The sequence below is a fragment of the Leptonotus elevatus genome, chromosome 3 (genome assembly GCF_054856555.1).
Source record: "Leptonotus elevatus isolate MCC_2025b chromosome 3, RoL_Lele_1.0, whole genome shotgun sequence".
NCBI classification, from domain to species: domain Eukaryota; kingdom Metazoa; phylum Chordata; class Actinopteri; order Syngnathiformes; family Syngnathidae; genus Leptonotus; species Leptonotus elevatus.
Genome location: NC_141241.1, coordinates 15,928,089 through 15,947,616, shown reverse-complemented (window position 1 = coordinate 15,947,616; position 19,528 = coordinate 15,928,089). Strand labels below are relative to the sequence as shown.

Below are 19,528 nucleotides of genomic sequence, written 5' to 3'. Positions count from 1 at the left end.
GCTGTATTTTATTCCATGCTCTGTCACTGTTTCTCCCTATCTGCCATTGTACTGCTTGATTGTACTCTTATGAGTCACACAAGCGCACCTGCACCCATGTGTTAAGTAGTGACAAATAAAAGCCCAGCGTCCATTTACACAACAAAGAGATGTAACCCGCGAGGCAAGCATTCTTTGCCTGCCCCCCCCCCCCCCCTCCTCTTCTGTCTGACAAGACCTCAGATATATCACTTACTTAAGAGGAAGAAGGCAGCACGCGCTCTTGCCGCTGCCACAGACGCCTTCTCTCCCTCATGCTCTGACAAACTTCTTTTCAAATACAAATCCAGAAACAAAACACGTGTCAGCCTTTTATGTTCTGAAGGCTGCTCAACATTTCATCTTTGAGTAACGGCGGTGGAGGTGACGATTATCAAAGCACTGAAGAGTAAAGCCGGTCTCAGAATCCCTTACCAAAACAAGAAATATTGTTTAATAATGATAGGGAAAAAGTTGGATTTCAGCAAACCAGTTGCTTCTTGTTAAGAATAACGAGCAGTCCCGAATCAGTTAAAGGAATTCAAGCAAGGACTTAAATATAAAAAAAAATAATTTTAGCAATTCACTAAGGTTTTACAAAAGAACATCTGACTTAGTGATTTATGCATATTAATGAACTCCAAATACCCCCCCCCCCCCCCGCCCCCCCCTCCAAGTGAACGCAAGCTGAGCTCCACACTTCTCTGCATCCTAATGGTTTTTGCTCCGCTGGGATCATTACCAGCAGAATTTTCAGATATTCTGTGCTATTAATCTCTGTCTGTCCTCCTGTTCAGCGACGTAATGACTAATTAAACATCAAAAGAGCAGAGCTGGAGATCCGCTCTGACAGCCTCTCTTTCTCCCCGGAGAGCCTGTGAGGAGGCTGGACTGTGACAGGGCACCGCTGAAAATCAATCACCCCCAGTGCAAACGTGCTACACACATGCAAGCACACACATCCGCACACACATGCTCTGAGCATCATGCAATACTGCGTTTTACAACAAATACAAGACGCCACAAATTTATGAGTTAAGAGAAACAGGAGTTCTAAGCAACAAATCCCATTTCAGCGACTGTGGGGAAGATGTCAAGAGTTTTCTTTGTGCACAGGCCTTGACAGGTTGGCCTACTGAGTAGCACAGATCTGCGGGTGTGTTTGTGTGTGTGTGTGTGTGTGTGCGATGAAGTGAGCTCACTGTGAAATCTATTTATATGAGAGGTAGATGATCTTCCACTCACAGATGAAGGCAGGCCAGGAGGGACCTTGCGAACCTTTTTTGTTTGTAGAGGATCTGTGGAAAGAGATGAAAGCGCATTTAATCATTCACAAACAATAGACAGTATATGAACGTGCTCCTAACAAAACACTTCACCAACAATGCAAAAACAACTCCTGATAGAAGACAAGAAAATAAGCTCTTTGGTTCACTTTAGTTAAGGTGTGGGTTTGATACATGATATTGAGTATTGTTCATAATTATCTGGTAATGTCATAATATCTCATTTCATTTTTAATGACTAACTTTTGAAAGGAAGCTAAACTATAACTTTAGAAATAATCTCAATTAGATAATAACATTTCCAGGATATGCCTTTATTGCAGTATATTGTTTCAAGATGTAAAACATAAAATATATATATATATATATACACATTTGTGGCATTTGCACATCAAAGTATTGATATTTGATTCAATAGAGGAAAATTGGCATTCATTAAAATCTTTGACTCAAGTGGTACTGACCAATGGGCGCAGGATCCTGTAAAGGACGTCGTCTGGGATTGGCTGCACTGAACGAGTAAAACGGAGCCGCTGACTTTGCCGATGTCGTCCCTGAACTAGGACTTGTTACTCCCACGTCTGGGCGTAGGGACGGCTGTGAGGGAAAATAAGTGGAAACAAAAGTTTTCATTTTCAGTGTTTGCCTCCCAAAAGCTAATTTCACATTGTACCAATAAGGAACTGCTTTCCATACAAAAAAGAGGAACATTTCCAACAATGCCCGAAAAGGAGAGGAAGTAGAAAATCCTATTGAATCGCAACCCCCTTTCTCATCAGTATTGTTCCAAAATGTTTTTCTGGAGCTTCATTTAAGTATCTGCCAATACAGACTTGTATTAAATAAAGTTGTTTTCCCAAATTAAATGACAGTACTTTCAAACAACAGACATTATCCCTGTCTCGAGATGCCAGCTTTGCTTTTATGCTAACCACGGGTTTCTGCAGTCAAAATGTTGTTGTAACAGTCATCATTCACTGCCTCTATTTAGGTTGTCACCATAGCTCCTTTTTTCTTTTGTCAATCAACTTGCCCCATAATGAGAGGGAACACGTGGTGACGGTGATCTACTTTTTTTGGTTCACATACAGAAGGTTCTACACAACCAGGATTAATAGTTTGCAGCTTGATTAAATGACGAGTAGATTTATGTAATCCCAGAGATCCTGTGTATGGCGCATTTATTCTTCAAACTTGAAATTTTTGTATAATATATAATCGAGTATCAAGCTATTGATGTTCCATTTGTCATTATCTATGCATCTAAGGATTATTTTTGGCAAATTAAAAAATACCAATAGTAATCACCTGATAATTACGTGACTGGTTGCAATTTCCAAACACATGCTCAGATTAGAACAACTCTAAACATATATTATTATCATCGTATATTTAGTGCCAGTGACATGCAGTATTTTTCTGACCCCTACGACCAAGATCTTGGTCCAATTAGCGTAATCAGCAATGGACCGCCTTACGATGGCGAGTACAACAAGCTATGTTTAGTCGTTGGCTTGCCAACTAGGACACGTGCCTCTGGGAATCCCCTTTGCAGGCTGACGTTCGACACAGTGACATATTTGACCTTTCTAGTGGATAAACTCTGTTAGTTAAACACAGCTTTGATTTTGTTATATGAGAACGAAAGAAGTGGAAATAATTCAATTAAAAGCTTTTTATATAGGTTAGGCATTAGTGTGCTGCATCTACCTAATTTAGAAGTAATTAAACATACAGTAGTTCCCTCCACGGAAAATGTAGGTCATCAAAACTATTGGACGTGGTGACAAAAATGTAATCCAAAAGGAAGAAACTGGCTCTGTAAAATGACAAGCTGTCACAGATGTCACATCACTGACCCATTTGTGCTCTTGGCTTTGTTCAGTGATATTAAACCATCGCCTCGACACAGTCTGCTCTCACTCGCTCAGAGAAAATGACGAAAGAAGACTCCAAGACTAAATAAAGTCCATGCAATACATTCCATTAAGTCTGATATATACATAACTTTGAGTTAAATGGATCTGTTTACAAATTAATGTGTTAGTGGAAGGAAGTGAGATGCACCTGAGACTGACAGGCAGAGGCGAATAAACACGACAGTGTGAATCAATCCACTGGCTGGATTTCTTTTGAAGCATGAGAAGTCATTAGTCATGTCAGGCAAGGGGTAAGTAGCCATGAGGCAAGTAGATCAATTGATCTAATTCAATTATTTGGGTTAAAAGTAGTGTTGTTCCGATACCGTTTATTGGCCCCTGATACCGATTCCGATACCCAGTTTTGCAGTATCGGCCGATGCCGATACCATATCGATACCTAAGTTGTTGTTTTTTCAACATGAAAAAGCTGTTCTGTTCTGCCATTGGTTCAGAGCATTCAAGGGCCAATAGGATATCTTAGCTCAGCATGCAGTGAACATGTCACACATCAGTGAATGTCGTGCATGAGCAAGACACAAGATGCTGCATCTAAAGTCCTATATTAGCGTCAGAATTAATGGTATCGGCATGTTACGTGTTAGTACTCACCGATACCGATACCACTGCTTTAATGCAGTATCGGGGCCTTTGCCGATGCCAGTATCGGTATCGGGACAACACTAGTTAAAAGGCTGGCAAAACATCATCTGAATTGTTAGAAGTGCAAAGTAGGCTAAAAATCAATCAGGCCCTAGTCCATAAGATATATATATTCAAATATAAATAAGTAAAAATAAAAATAAAGGTGTTCATTGGAACTACAGCCTCCAACTAAAATATAGAACTCACCTGACAGCCGGCTGCTCCAGTATCCCTTCCAAAGCCATGAAATGCAGCTCTCTCTGTTTTTGCTGAAAAAGAGGGTTGATTGTTATGTTCTGTGGCACAATTGTGACATAAACATGGTTATAAACGGATCAAATGCATAATGAACAGGACTCATCAATCAACAAAAGACACATTAGCACTGAAGCATAGTTGAGTCGGTCAAAGCATAAAGGAACTGCAGCACCCTCAACAGCTACAATATATTTGCACAGTTAAAGGATAGATGGCGATGTAAATCCATGGTCTATGATTATTACATTTATCAATGCCCACGATTCTACTATGTAAATATGGCATACAGAACAAGATATGAGGACCACCCAATACACAATGGAACAATTAAAATAAGATACATTTTTTAGATGAAAATGTTAGGTCACATTAATTGTGTAAAATGTTCTGAAAGGAGTTATCTTGGCGGGGGGTGGGGCGGGGGTGTTAATCACAAAAACTGTTGTTTGAACAGGGGTGTGTAGACTTTTTATAGCCACTGTAGATACATGCAAGCGACTTTTGAGCAACGACATTTTGAATTAGTTTTTACTGAATTTATTACTGATTATTGCATCCTATAGGTGTGACATAGCCCTCAGAGGATGCATCACATGTAGCTTTTAAGGGGAGGAATAAAACAAACGCACACATTAGCACATTAATCATACACATGACAATATCTCAACTCAGCAGTTTTAGTCCCTTGGAAAAACAAAACACACAAACAAAGCTACGTGAGCTCCTAAGTGAGGAAGATGAATAACTTTAATGGTGTCGCCGTCATATATAAATATTTGCCAGAAGTCCAAATATTACAAGCACAGTGTCTATATTCTGTTTACTTTACAGCACAGGTGATTACTTTGGTGAGCTAACAACTTGCATTGCACTGATGTTTTGTTGCACAATGATGGATCTGAACTGAACATTGCATCACAAGCACAGGTGAGCAGAGGCTAATGCATCATCTGAGCAGTTCCACGGGGAAAAGTTACAATGTGCAGACTGGACTACATCTCTCAACACTATGAGAGCTGAGTATATCAGGGAAGATGGTTTATCTCGCAAAGCCGCTTCTCTTGTAACAACAATACGATACATTTCCAAGCCATCACTCTGGAAAAAGGATTAAGTTGTCGGATACCACCACCTTGCACTATCGCTGGAGGAAGATGAAATATCTCCTTTCACTGAACTTTTATTTAATTATATCCTCTCGGCCAATATCTGAGGATTCTTTAGGTGGATTCAACATCATTCTACAAAGGTTGAAACCTGGTCAAGTAAAATATTCATTGGCAGCACATGTTTTGTCAAACACACGGTGTCTGATGTGAATAATTGATGCTGCAATTCCGGGCCCCACACTTTCAAACACCCACTCGGATCATACAACAGGACGTATTCCCAAATGCACTCATGAAGCAATAACACCTAAACTTAGTATAAACACAGGTCAACCAGGGAAATGCACACCCGACGAGCTACCATAAATATTTACAGCAATGATGCTGTCCCAGTGTTTACTGATAATGAAGCACAGCTTGCACTAATCATTGGCCTGTAGGATAATTATCTAGTTTTGATAAACAAAAGACAACCACTGTTTGCTGCCCAATGGAGAGCATGAATCTCCAAATTGTATTGTGGAAAAAAATAAATTCTACATATTATATTCAATATTGTCAATGTGCACATGTTTTTTTTTATTTCTTTTTTATTCTGCAATAACATTAGTCCGTGTGGAAATATGATCAATGCAAAGCGTCGATGCAGAGATTTTGCTTCAACTTTGTTTGTAATCGAATTATTCTAGCTATTCAACAAATCGTTTTAGCCCTACTTATAAAATACTAAAACTTGTTCTACTTAGTTGTTGAGCTACATGCTTTTAACTCATTTGCTCCCAAAAACTTATAAAAACGTTCTATTTTAAATATTGCCATGGTCCCAAAAACATAGTTAATACAAAAAACGGCCAGCAGGTGGCCGCAGAGTATAAGAGATCAACCAGGGCCACGTTACAACAATCTATTTTCCCCAGTGTTTTAAACAGGCTTGTGAATAATGATGAAACTTAGCTAATTACTGCAAAATGCAAACAACTATATATATTTTTTCCTGAAGAAAGAAGAGACTCTAATCTTCTTTTTGGTAGGTTCCATGTTTTTATAGCAATAAAACACAATATTCTGTGGGCCTTGCAAAATCAGTCAAAATCCAGTAAAACCACCAAGAGCGAAGGGGGTTGCTTCAGTGAAAATGGCTGGGAGTGAATGTGTTAACTGTACAATCAAGACAACTTGTCCGATTGTGATCAGAGAGCGACGCCATCCTCTTTCACTTGAAAGTATGATTAATTTTATATGCATTTGAGGGTCCGAAATGTGTACTAATCCAGTACCCTAAACTAAAATCAATCACACAATGGAGATGGAAAGCAAAGTAATCACTTGTGCTAAACAAGCAAGTGAAATAGTTTTTGGGCTTGAAACAAGATTTTCTAAATCCAACAAAGCTCACGACATTGTGATTGAGTAATCTTGTACTATAGCGCTTTTAGTGTAAAAAAGTAAAAGTAAAAGTATTTGTGAAGATAACAAGATGAAGCAATGCTAACATGAGCAGTGCACAAGACCACGATATATGAGAGGATAACAATCACAAAGAGCACTAGAATAAGCTAAAGCAGTGGACATGGCAGCCCGTTTTTTTTTTACACTGCATCCTTCCTCCTCCCACGCATGACAAATCGGCTGCAAGAGGAGAAGGATGGAACGGGACCAAGTGGCAGAGTGCCGGCAAATTAATCCACCATGCCACGTATAGAGGTCACAGATCAACAGATCTCTTAGTTAATTTAGCTCGGCCGCATGCAGCAGCTCTGACCTTTTTATCTTATCTTGAATCTTTTCACTCCGCTCCACCAATATATATGGATTCCACTTCCTACATTGAACTTATCTGCCCTCTGTGAGCAAAACCACAAACAACCAGTGAAGGTTTTTACTTCTTTAGCTGCATTTTTATGGAAACAACAGGATATACAATTCATGTAAAATGGGCAATAGGCTTATAACATAGAATTTAGATGGAAAACACCCATTTGACAACACACAAAAACGGAAATGATAAGAACATGCATTGATTTCAAGCATATCTATTTAACTTCTAAACTTCTCATCCCTTCTAACAAACGCGGGTAAGGCTACAATACTTTATTAAGGATTATATTTCCTCTTTCCTTTGCTTATCTTTGCATAAAGATCAAAAAGCAAAGAACACAGAGTGATACACAGGCGTTCAAAAAATAAATTAACTACTTTTTGCGAATGCAAAATACCCTGAAATAAATTTTTAACAATTTTAAAATGCAGAATACTAACCAGCAATCATTAGACAAATGAAAAATGAACCTCAAAATAGTCAACAAAGCTACTAATCAGAATAATACCTGGAGAACTGGATTGGAACAATTCTGAAAGTGATACATACATATTCATAAAAACAACAACATGTTTAGTCAAATTTCAACATGGTTCAAACGACAAACACACTTTGGAAGAGTTTGAACGGTGGTTGACATGCGGAGACCTCAAAGTGGGCGGAAAGAAAGCAGTTTTCGTAGAAAGGTCCGATTTATTGTATGATCGTTGCTGCCACTCCGGTGCGGTCGAGATGACTGCTAATAAATTGAGAGCACAGCCTGCAGGCATGGAACATGACATCAACTAGCATGTTGTTGTAGGCATGGGTTACATTTTAAAACATCCAATATGGTTCTATAGCGCTGATACTTAATATTAATTTTCACATCTATGCAGCAGTGGCTTCCGTTGGTAAACTCAAGGTATTTTTGGTGCATTTACACCATGATGTACAGTAGCTAAGCATGTTGTATCAGGCAAGGCTAACGCTGAGAAAGCAGACAATAAACATATCTGCAATCGATTGGTTCTGGATTTTCAGCTGCTGGCCCATTTCCACCGACAAAATGTAGAGAGCACATATCTTCGCTGACATTTTTTGCGTAAATCACAGCCGCTTAATTGTACATGCTTGAACCCAGCGTAGACATTACTCTGGAAACTCCCTTCATTCAATCCCGTTCACAACATTGCCAGTCACATAGCGGCAGACACCAAAGCAGCAGAGGTTTGTTGGAACCATAATACGTCTGTTAAGCACATTAATGGTGAAATAGCGAGTCAGTTAAAACGTTTTGCTTCGTACGAATACACTCCCTCAGTCACCTGCCTGTATTCCTTGTCCGAAAATCAACTGGCCACGCCCACGCGCTGTTCTAAAAATAGTAGTTTAGGCTTAATTGTAAACTGCCCTATTGACAGTAGGCAGACAATGAAGTACAATACATCATGTATTATGTACCACCAAAAGTATTGAATTCAAGTCTTTTTGACAATATTTTTTATCTCCTAAATCAAATTGAACAGTAAAATGGAGAGGGGAGAGAGAGAGAGAGAGAGAGAGAGAGAGAGAGAGAGAGAGAGAGAGAGAGAGAGAGAGAGATATTGTGCAGTGTGTATGTGAAGAACAGGCTCTTTTGCATGTTTTAGTACAAGGGATGGTTTCAGAATTAGTGGCAGTATGCAAACGGGGCTGCCGTGGTTGCTGAGAACATGCAGCAGTGTAGCCTTAAAACTTCAAACTAGTTGCGATTAAATGTCTGGGTTAAGCCAATTAGTGCACTCCTTTTAAATTAAATTACTTTACGACGTGATTAATCAACAACCAGCTCCAGAGTACATAAAGTCAACTGAATACTTAATGTTTAATTGATGATGGCTTTGTCAATCCCTAATACCATTATTTACCAGTAGGTTCACTGTCTCTCAGCTTGGGAGTCATTATTATGTGAGAAGATAAACAAAACCAATGGAAAACCCACTAGAAAGTAATGGTCTTAATAACTGCACAGTAGTAGCAACGTTATTTGTCTCCCACAGCGTGCATGTGGCGTCATCTGAATGATGAGTCTGTGCCCAGTGCAAAAGCTAAATATAGCACTTTATGTTGCAGCTCAACTATTGTTTCCACAGACCTCAGAAGATTTTTCCTCAAGCTGAGACTATTGCCGCTTCTTGTATACTACAGGCTGCTGTCATGAGTCTTTTATCAAAAGCGGCTTGGGTTGTCGTGTGTTTAAGCCAAAGGCAAAGCAAATGTTCACCTCACATTATTGTCACATTTCACGCCATCTCCAGTGAATTATGACAAAAATGTTGATGGTGAAATTGGAATACCATTTACAAAAATAACTCATAATGATAGTGCATATGTTGTAATCAGTATAAAAAAAAATGGCCATTACATATTTAAAGAAAAAAAATGTAAACTCAATTTTCAAATTAAACAACCTAAACACTTTGTGCAGCGAAAAATAAAACTGAATTAGGTGATAAAAAGTCAAAGCCAACCAGTCATTCAGTGTGCTTATCGATCTCATGGCTGCACCGCACCACAGTGTGGCATTCTATTGAGCCACACATATTTTGATAACACGAGAGGTAGTGACCTAGAACTCTCCAGGGATCAATTCAAAACCCTCACCACAAAAACAAGCAATTAGAGCGCATGCTTCAGTACCCGTGAGATACAGTCCAAGAGCACCCCCCCCCCCCCAATCCAGCGATCGAGTCGATTTTCCTTGCTCTAAAGAAAGCCAAGATCGTGAAAACAAACATATAGTGCAGGATGGGGAAATGTTGTTAAGGTAGAAGAAACCAAATTAGTTTAACACACACATCAACTCAATGTTTCCCTCATTGTTCTCACATTTGTTGTTGGTATCCAATGTCTTAGGGTTATAGCTCCCATTTCATAGCCGTCTAAATAATAAGAAAAAATATCGCTATAAAAATGACAATTAGAATGATAACTAATGTCTATCATGATCATTTGTCCCATGACATTTTAATGGCTCCTCTGATGTTTTAACAATCAATTTGGTTGATGTCGGTGAGGCTGACTGTCAAGACAAGGAAGATGCAAATGAAGTGCCTCTTGGGATTAATAGAATTGTCTTAACTGAACTGAATATAATTGAAATTAAAGTCAATATATTTTACAACTCATGAAAACACTGTGAAACCATCCTAAGTTGAATGGACCTTAAGTCATACAATTGGAGTTCAATCAAACATTTCTTAAGAAATATGTTTCAAAAGTAATAAATAAATAAATAAATAAATTCCAGGCCAAACTGACGTCCACAGTGACGTCATAAAATATATCAGCAAATCTTGCAAGACTGACTATAGCTTAGTTCTGTAACTTTGTGATTTTTTTGGGGGGTGTGTGACAACAAAAGTGTACAATTTACAAATACAAGCCGAAAATACCCATTGACTATAGAAATAGAAATTGAACCTTACTGCTGATTTTTTTCTGTGATTAATAGAGTAGAAATAGATTTTGCATTATTCAACATAATAATTTACATGCGAGGCACAGGTATTATTAGTGTCTATTTGGGATCACCATCCTCTCGTTCTACTGTAATATCTGTGACTATGAGCATTTATGGCTGTAAAAGGCGTGGCCTAGTGTGTAATGCGGTCGTCAGAAAATGAGAGCATGGAGTTCAATTTTCAATTCAATTCAATTCAAAAATGTTATTTCATTCTTTAAAAAAGAAATGAAAGGGGGCAGAAAGAAGTGTAAGTTGTGGTATCTGCCCCTGATCAAAAAAGAAAAGAAAAAATTAAAAAGAACAATAATAGTAATAATAATCAACACAAAATAAATGACATTAAGCAGTCAATATGCTATTATGGTAACAAACAGAATGATTCAAGAGCATTGCCTTGTGCTATATATATTTTTCCAGTAATTTAGCTTTTATAAAAAAAATATATATGCAAATAGCCTGATTTAGTTTTATAATCCAGATTATTCCACAAACTGACACCTTGAGTTGAAATACATCGTTCTTTTTGTTTTGTTCTGTATTTGGGTTTGGAAAAAATCTGTTCCTCTTAATTTGTACTCACTTTCTCTTCTTTTTTTTTTGATTTGCATGTTAATTGATAAAAATTCATGATGGGCTTTATACATTATTTTAAGGAGGTTAAACTCCATCAATTCATTGAATTTTAAAGTTTTTAGTTGTACGAATATTGGATTAATGTGGTCTCTGTATCCACATCCAGACACGACACGAATAGCGCGTTTCTGTAAAAGAAAATTGGGTTCAGTTCAGTATAGGTTTTGCAAAAGGTCAGGTAGTTGGCTGACTATTAACTCGTTAGGCTTTACTTGGTGTGAGTTGTGACCATCGTTTATGAATGTGTAAGTTGTTACATATTTGTTCAATAAAGTGATTGACAGTGCACTGGTGTTTATACTTGACCAATTGTGGAAGCATTACAATACATTCTCATCTCTCTAACATTGAGATGTTAGCTTGAGTGGTCGATCACAGACGGGCTGGCATAGTATACTTGTACGTGACCTTTTATTTCCCTTTTCAAGTGTGAAATAATGCCAAACTTTGAGCATTGTCTGTCTTTTACGGAATATTTATTTTGGGCTCACCACCATCGCGCCAATTTCTGCCGCTCTATACTAAGCATGTTAAAATGTTACTTATAACATTGCAGCCAGTTAATCAAAATTTTATGATGGCGACGGGTTGACCATTACAATTTATTGCTATGGAGAGAAAAAAAAAGGTTTTATGTTGCGCACTCCTGTTGAGAATTAGCCAATATAAGAAAGCACTGATGAATTGTTGCCACAATCGTTTTACATTACTACTAAACGTCTTATATTACATCACTACTAATGTCTTAAACTCTACACATAACATACCATTATATTATTTGGTCTTTATTTACACTATTATCATTTTCAATAAGACAAGGCCTTTGTTGTGAACTTCTGATCACTGATGTATGAAACATAAAACAGTGATTCCCTAGGCTTTATTCAGTAAATTGTGTTAGATGGATGTACTGTCCCAATCCCCTTACCTTTGAAATCACCCTTTTGTTTACTTCCCTTAAGAGTTTTTGTCCATGTGTCCTTATGTACAAAGCTTTTTGATGCTTCTACCAGCTCTGTTAGATGGTAAATGAAAGCTGACTGGATTAAAGGTTAGGTCAATGTGGACATGGTGGAAGCAGAGGAGGGAGGTAGGGAGGGTACCATCAAATCAGCTTCCGCCCTGAAATCCAGACCAGCATTGAAAGTGCATGTACTCTAGGAAACATGTCTCCCTTGTCATAAGATCAACATCCATTTCTGCATACGGCCTTGTCAGTAATGACTTATTCAACACAGCAAGAGCAAATGTTAATGAGTTCTAATTTGCATTTTTTCCCCCCCTTTGTTGAAATGCCACTGATTATTAGGTACCATGAAGATAAATGGATCTGCTCAAGCAGCCTGATGTGTAATTAGCCATTAGGTAGAATAACTAGATCAATTTAAGAAAAAGGATCAGGGTTAAGAGAAATCAAGCCGGGGGAAATCCAAGAATGAGAAATAAAATAACAAGGGTTGTTGCATTAGTGTCCGATAATCAACACAGATGGCATTTAAACCATCTCGTAATTGTAATGCATTAACCTTTTCATGACTGTTTGATGCTTGATACTGGCAATCACAGTTTTTCATCTGTCCTGAGATGTAGTGGAAACTGATTAAACCACCATTTGTTTTGGATTGCTTAAGTGATTCAAAGGCTTAATGTGCAAATCATCATTATTCATCATTTCACTGCTCTAAAAATACACGTTAGGCTTCGGGGTACAAAAGATTATCTGCGCTGCTATTAAAAGGTATTCCTTTAACATGTACAGCTGCATGGATTGCATTGAAAAAATCAATTTCTGTTAGATATGTTGATTTCCTGATGGTATTTATCCCACTCTCAGATAATCAGATGCCAAACCTTGGTCAATTTTTTTTTTTTCTCAAACGGTAAAAAGAAAAAAGGGAAGCGGAAGGGGAAAAATATTTTCACGTGGCCTTTGCCTTTTTTCCCAAGCCCCGCTAGTCTCCTGCCTGTGCTTTTTATTCACAAATGAGGGGGGGGGGGGTGGGGGGTGGGGGGTGGGGGGAATGCATTACTGTGGACCAGATGGGAACATTCCACATGACCAAACCAATCAATCACATTGGTGGGCCGCAGGTGTGACACAGCCGTGCAGCAACACACCATTTCACAGTCTATCAGGCACAAACACATGGTCACCAATCAATGGCACCCTGAGGACCCATGAGGAGGGGTGCTTCTCCAAAGCCGCACAGGTTCATGGCTGATGACTTCATAATCACACATCCATTCTCTTAAGAGGAGAGAGGTGATGCACTCCCTAATAACATCTCCCGCCATGTGAACACCAACACTGTAATGGATGCTGCTAACATGTCCCCTTGCATCCCTTTTACCAGCTGTCCAAGGGAACCAGTGCACATTTAACAAGCTGAGAACGTTTGTCCCAGCTGAATATTACGATCCAGTCAGCATGAAACATCAAGTATGTGTCAATGTTTGGTATCAGATGCCAAACAACTGTTGGAAAGCCAAACAACAGAGAACTGAGGTGAAGGACAATGAGTGATACACACAAGGCTTTGGAATGTGGTTCCAACTTCGAACACAAGGGATACACATTCCAAGCGAACCACTAAACACAAAAACAGCTTAGCCACTTCCTTTAAATATATGCAAAAACACCTAAATTCCAGCTTTAATGCTGAAATTCTGTTACAGAATTGTGGCCAATGAGTGTGTTGTGGTCAGTGTTTCACAAACAGTACATGACATCACACTCAGTGACCGATTCATAAACCCCCACGTTTGACTGGCCATTCAAGGCTGCCTTCCATAGTAAGTCGGCTGGAAAAAGGTTCGTTGTGACCCTCAACAGCACAAACAAGCAGTATACAAAATGCATATAGAATTGTAAAAACATAAAATTAGGTGGGAGTATTTTAATGTACAGTACATAAGTTAAGCAGCCTTAGAACCATCGCAAAAAAATTACAGTTAGCGACTCTTAGCCGCACACCAAGCAATTAAGCATCGCACTTCTACAGATGTGCTGCAATGGAAAAACCCTGTATTGGGTTTTGAGGCTCCACGTACAGTATATTGTACTGTATTATGTGAACCACAAAAACATGGAGCGATTGTCAAGTAAGAAGTGGATTGCCACAAAGAGAGGAAACAGGCAAGAATTAAGGAAGAGGGTGCTGGCAATAATTGATCACCAGATTCAATGCTCTGTGCATTTGGGCAACAGCCATACATATATACTGTCTGACAATATAAATATAGCGACATACTGTATTGGTACGGCTTGGCTTGGTCTTGCTTACAGTTAGTATGTGGAAACATATTTTTGTAAAATCTCGTGCAATTTTGATCAGTTGTTACATCTGCAACGCTGTAACGTCATTCACTAGTGATTCCAATTTTGAATCACAGCAAAATAGTGATCGTAGGTCCTCCGCACACGACAACTAGTGGTCAAATCCCACATGGTGAGCAACAGATCAGTCGTGTTCGGTCGCATAACTTGGTGCGTTAAAAAGCATTTACAGAACAAAATATTGTTCGTCAAATTTGATCATGTACATTGTCTTGACCCTTACACCAAAACAAAGCAGCTTTTTCTATCAAAATGTCTATTATATAGACTAGGGATGCACAATTATGCTATTTTCAATCGATACCGATAACCCAATAATTTATAAAGTGCCAATGTCAGTAACTGATTGGCAAAATTAACTTGAATACAGATATAATTTCAAGTCCTATAAGTCTAACATGTAAAATACATTGAAACGCGTAAAGTACCATGAAGCTGAATTTTAACGATATCTTTGCTTCAAAAACAACCAGTAACTCATTTTGACTTTGCCAAAACAAAAGAGTCATGTTTTAAAAATGCAACAAAAAACTGCAAGGGTAACATTTTGGGGAGACACAGTAAAGAAAGTCCACACTGGCGACTGCCATGTCGTCATGATGCATCTTCTGTGAACACGAGGTCGCGCGCATTATGATGTCACAAATATGCAACACTACCATAGGAGAGGGGAGGGGTTGGGTACAACTTGAGCCACAAACAACAGATGGCCCAGCGCGGCAAGTTTATTATTATCGGCGAATTTCTTTACTATCTGGTTTATCTGTATGATGTCAAATTGGTCAATAATTAACAATAATTATTGACCACCGATATTATTGTGCATCCCTAAGATAGACCACTTTGAGGTCACTGAGCGAGCAAGGCTGTTCTCATGAGAATTTTGTAGGTTGACTGACTAAACATAATGCATTGTAATTAGAAGAGAACCCACATGTAATTAGTGTTGTTTTTTTATTCAAGATGTTTGTGATAAGTAATATGTCCTGGTGCTAACTCCCAAACAGCTTTGGCAAAATTTAGCCTTCTAGTGGCTAAATATAGTGCTCAGAACAGCATGTCTGCCATATTCGTGGAGTAAGCTGTTTTGCAGGTGTTTGGAGTCTGGATTAGGAGCTGATGCAGGTGCACTGGCGCTCTTCTAGCTGGACCAATGAAACATTAGAAACAAAATGTAGCTTTGTCCCTGGTTCGTATTCTACTAATTTCCCAAGAGAACACATAGCTCATTCAAAATTTTGAAAAAAACTATTTTTGCAGTGATAATAATCACCATGATGCTGTGACCTCCAGCTGATTCCTAGAGACTCATTAAGTCATCATATCTTGGTCGAATCTCAGTTATTTCCACTATAAAGAAACAGCCCCTTCTCCCCTGAGGCCTATTGAGCCTACAGCTGATCCTCTGCAGCTGGCCCGCCTCCCCAGTCAACTGCTGGGGGTCGGGGCCTGAGGAGGGAAAGGCCGGGTAAGGCCAAGATGGGCCAAGAGAGGCACAAGGGTGGGGACGTGCGAGATGCGGGCGGCGTGGGGATGGAGAAAAAGGATTTGCGCTCTTTCAGCTCGTCTTCAGCTCTTTATGCTCCACTGACCTCGGTAATAGATAAGCACACCCTGCAGCTCAGCATAATGACCGGTTCCATCCTCTAAACTGTACTGCACCACATCACCTCGTCCTCCATTTGCAACACTCTGTTCCTGTCATGTGAACTGGCGATATATATGTGCATTTTGCGCTTGCCACTTAAAATCATTCATGCAACACTTAACATGAGTTCATGGAGGAAACCATGCAGGTATGGCAAGTAAATGTGGATACTGTTTGTGTCTGTGTTTAAGTGAAGAGTTGAAACGCAAAAGTCATCAAGTGCCATTCAGACACATCCAAAGTCACACCCACGAGCAGGCTGCCTATCACGGCATCGTTTGGTGGTGCATTTTATAAGCCCGTTCATAAGGAACCGCAAGCAGAACTGTAAAGTTGGCCAAGGTCATCACAGATCACCGCTGTCAAGTGGGCACATCCCCTCAAACTGGGGTGTTTTAATAAATATTATCAAGATGATGATAATAATGACGCTTTCAATTAATTGAGTTTTACAATGAGGGTTTAATGAACACTGTTGTCATATTTATGAATGAAATACAATGACAACATCTGCCTGTACCTCGATCAAATTCACCAAAATTGCGTTTCACCTCCTGCGCCACAATTTACACCTGCTGTGAGCTGGTCTAAGGTCTAGTCTACTTTCTGCCACCGAATTGTCACCTTTATAGTCTGGTTCTGAGGAGGCTCTCGTGGGAGGCAGCACTAGCACATGACATCTGCCTTCATAAAGACACACAATGGGGAGTCCATAGTGATGAAACATCTGACAAAGTCACCAAACGGAAGGGTGAGGCTACTGTACGTCCACGGCATGTTTTTCGCTTGCATGTGGCATTTTGCCATCAATTGATTAAATCTAAAATTGCATTTTTGGATTGTTTGTTTGCAATAATCTCCTGTACTCACAAATATCAGACAGCAGGGAGCAGTAGACAGCGCAATGACTCGCTTTGCCCGCTGCCAAGCTCTCTATATCATTTAACTTTATTATGTAACTTTAAAATGTAAAATGCCCTTTAGGTTGGACGAGCTAGAAAGCAACCAGGATTTTGGGGAAACACACATGCCTAAATTGGCAACAAGAGTTCCCACAACACACAAGAAATCAGGTATATAAAATAGTATATAATTTCCTGGGAGAAATTAGTTGAGTTGACTGAATAATTTTGGTTGCCGACCCCTGGGTCTCAATGATTGAAGTATTTTTCTGTTATTCCATCATAGTGATGTAATAGAAATATGGTGATGACCCTGAACCCAGAAATACATGTTAATGTGACACAGAGACAAAAATGGTATACTAGTGTGTACAACATTTCAGTGAATGTTCTGTGTGTAGAAAACAGGGAGTCTCTCGCCAACCAATGTATGTGTACATGTACAGTGGGCATCTACAGAACAGCTCAGTCTGTCACAGGTAGTCACGTTGAGTTCACATGTGGACGTATGATTCATGTGCCTATTTGTGTGTGTTGATGACGGCATTAAGATGATTAGTTAGCGTGCAGAGCCAAAGCTGCATGTGTAATATGGAAGAGGCACACCAGGGAGAACGTGACTATAAATTTACAACTCAGCAGTTGCGTAATGGCTATAAAGCATATGGATGGAAGGATTTAATGCAAAGACATAGTGAGGATGAAGATGAACTTTGAATGTTTGAAAGGGTTGCTAAAGACACGTGCTAGATTTACATCAACTCTATGTCTCTAAACAACCTATTTACCATCGAACGTATGTCGACATTTTTTCTATTCTGCTACCACCCGTAGTAGTAATATATATCGGACATTTCTCCTCATTGTCTTTATGTTAAACAATACAAGACATAACCACACTTAACAGAAAATTAGGTCAGTCCAATAGGTAAATAATTATAAAACATTAAGCACCAGCCAAAATGCAATACAGAGAAGGGCAGAGTTCAGTTCCTTCAGTTGGAGCTTATTCCGTGTGGTAATTAGGCAAATTGCTTGATAGCAAGCACTCCCAACATCCCACCAGACATCCTTCATCCATCTGACACAAGAATTAAAAAAATCACATTAGGTAATTACGTCTAACTATTTCTTGTTGGGGATATGAACTCTGTATCCCTGTGGAGAATTACGACTGCTGAATGTTACTGTAGAACCTCGAAACAACATACAGTAGAGGAAGTAGATTAAAATGACCCAATGAATACTGACATCACTAATAAAAAAAATAAAGAGCATCATAAAATAAAAATAAAAATAAAAATAAAAATAAAAATAAAAATAAAAATAAAAATAAAAATAAAAATAAAAATAAAAATAAAAATAAAAATAAAAATAAAAATAAAAATAAAAATGTCCAAATCGGTGTCATCTTTACAGGCAACCTTTATAAAAATAGTAATCCGATTATACTGTATGTGGAATCTAAGAGAATGCTGACGTAATTTTGAATTGAATATGACATCATCTGATGTGAGCCAGATGATGTCACTTAACAAAACAAACTGACGAAAGTCTTGTCGATATATTGCACTATAAACATGAGCAATGTGGTGTCTACCTGCTAGGCAGCGTGCAGTGCATGAGGTCAAGGTTAGCAAGCTGATTACAGCACAAGTGACTTTCTTCTAGGGCTGGAACGGTTTTTGAAAACCGACAAAGCCGATTGGTTTAATAGTTTCGGTTCGGTCCGCTTACGCTCCGTTCGGTCTTTTCACGCAAAACTCTTGTTTTGTTTTGTTTTTTGTCCCCTTTCATGAGCGCAAACCCAACGTGGCGCTCACGAGATCGTGTGGACCAGTTCACACTTTACTTTCTGTAAGCAGAAGATCCCGCTTACCTTCACTTCAACTCCACACGATGTAGGCTAGTCATTATTCCACATCATGCACAATCATGGTGTCACAGCAAAACTAAAATCACCACATAGCACCAAACTAGTTAGTATAACTAATAATTAATAAAACTAGACCACTAACTAAAGAAATAATTAACACAGAACATGTACTTTAAACAACATTTCATTCCTTAGCGCCGCAAAGCATGCTGGGAGCGCCTCCAGTCCATGGTTACGGCGCACATTATGGGATATGTGTCATATCCTTCTTACGACGCGACAGACAATCATAATGCAGCAAGGCGCGTAAAGGCTTCTCGGGTTTTAAGATGACTACTGGCTACTTCTTAAGGCATTGCTGTCGAGTCTTTATTGATCCCAAGCAAGCTTTCTGGTACCTAAAACTTACCTTGGAATTACAACTAGCTGGAAATCACTACGTTCATGACTGAGCTTAGTTTAACCTGAGGATATTCGATGCTAACATATAGCAAGCAGCTAGCCGACGCTCGCCCCCGTAGTCCCCGATACGCATTCCAACGTCGGATTTGGGTATCGATACTTGGGAGGCAAATGTTGGCCATACCGCAA

At 39.0% G+C, this 19,528-nt stretch overlaps 1 protein-coding gene across 2 annotated transcripts in view; it reads right to left on the bottom strand.

Moving 5' to 3' along the window:
- The window catches only part of tcf12 (transcription factor 12), a 65,437-nt gene that overhangs the window by 34,522 nt on the left and 11,387 nt on the right, over window positions 1–19,528 (bottom strand). For both annotated transcript variants that reach the window (XM_086071432.1, XM_086071433.1), the window contains exons 6-8: window positions 4,076–4,137; window positions 1,769–1,901; window positions 1,264–1,316 (exon numbers count right to left, since the gene is read on the bottom strand). In XM_086071432.1, the coding sequence (XP_085927558.1) occupies window positions 1,264–1,316; window positions 1,769–1,901; window positions 4,076–4,137 (248 nt within the window). The remainder of the gene's footprint in view (window positions 1–1,263; window positions 1,317–1,768; window positions 1,902–4,075; window positions 4,138–19,528) is intronic.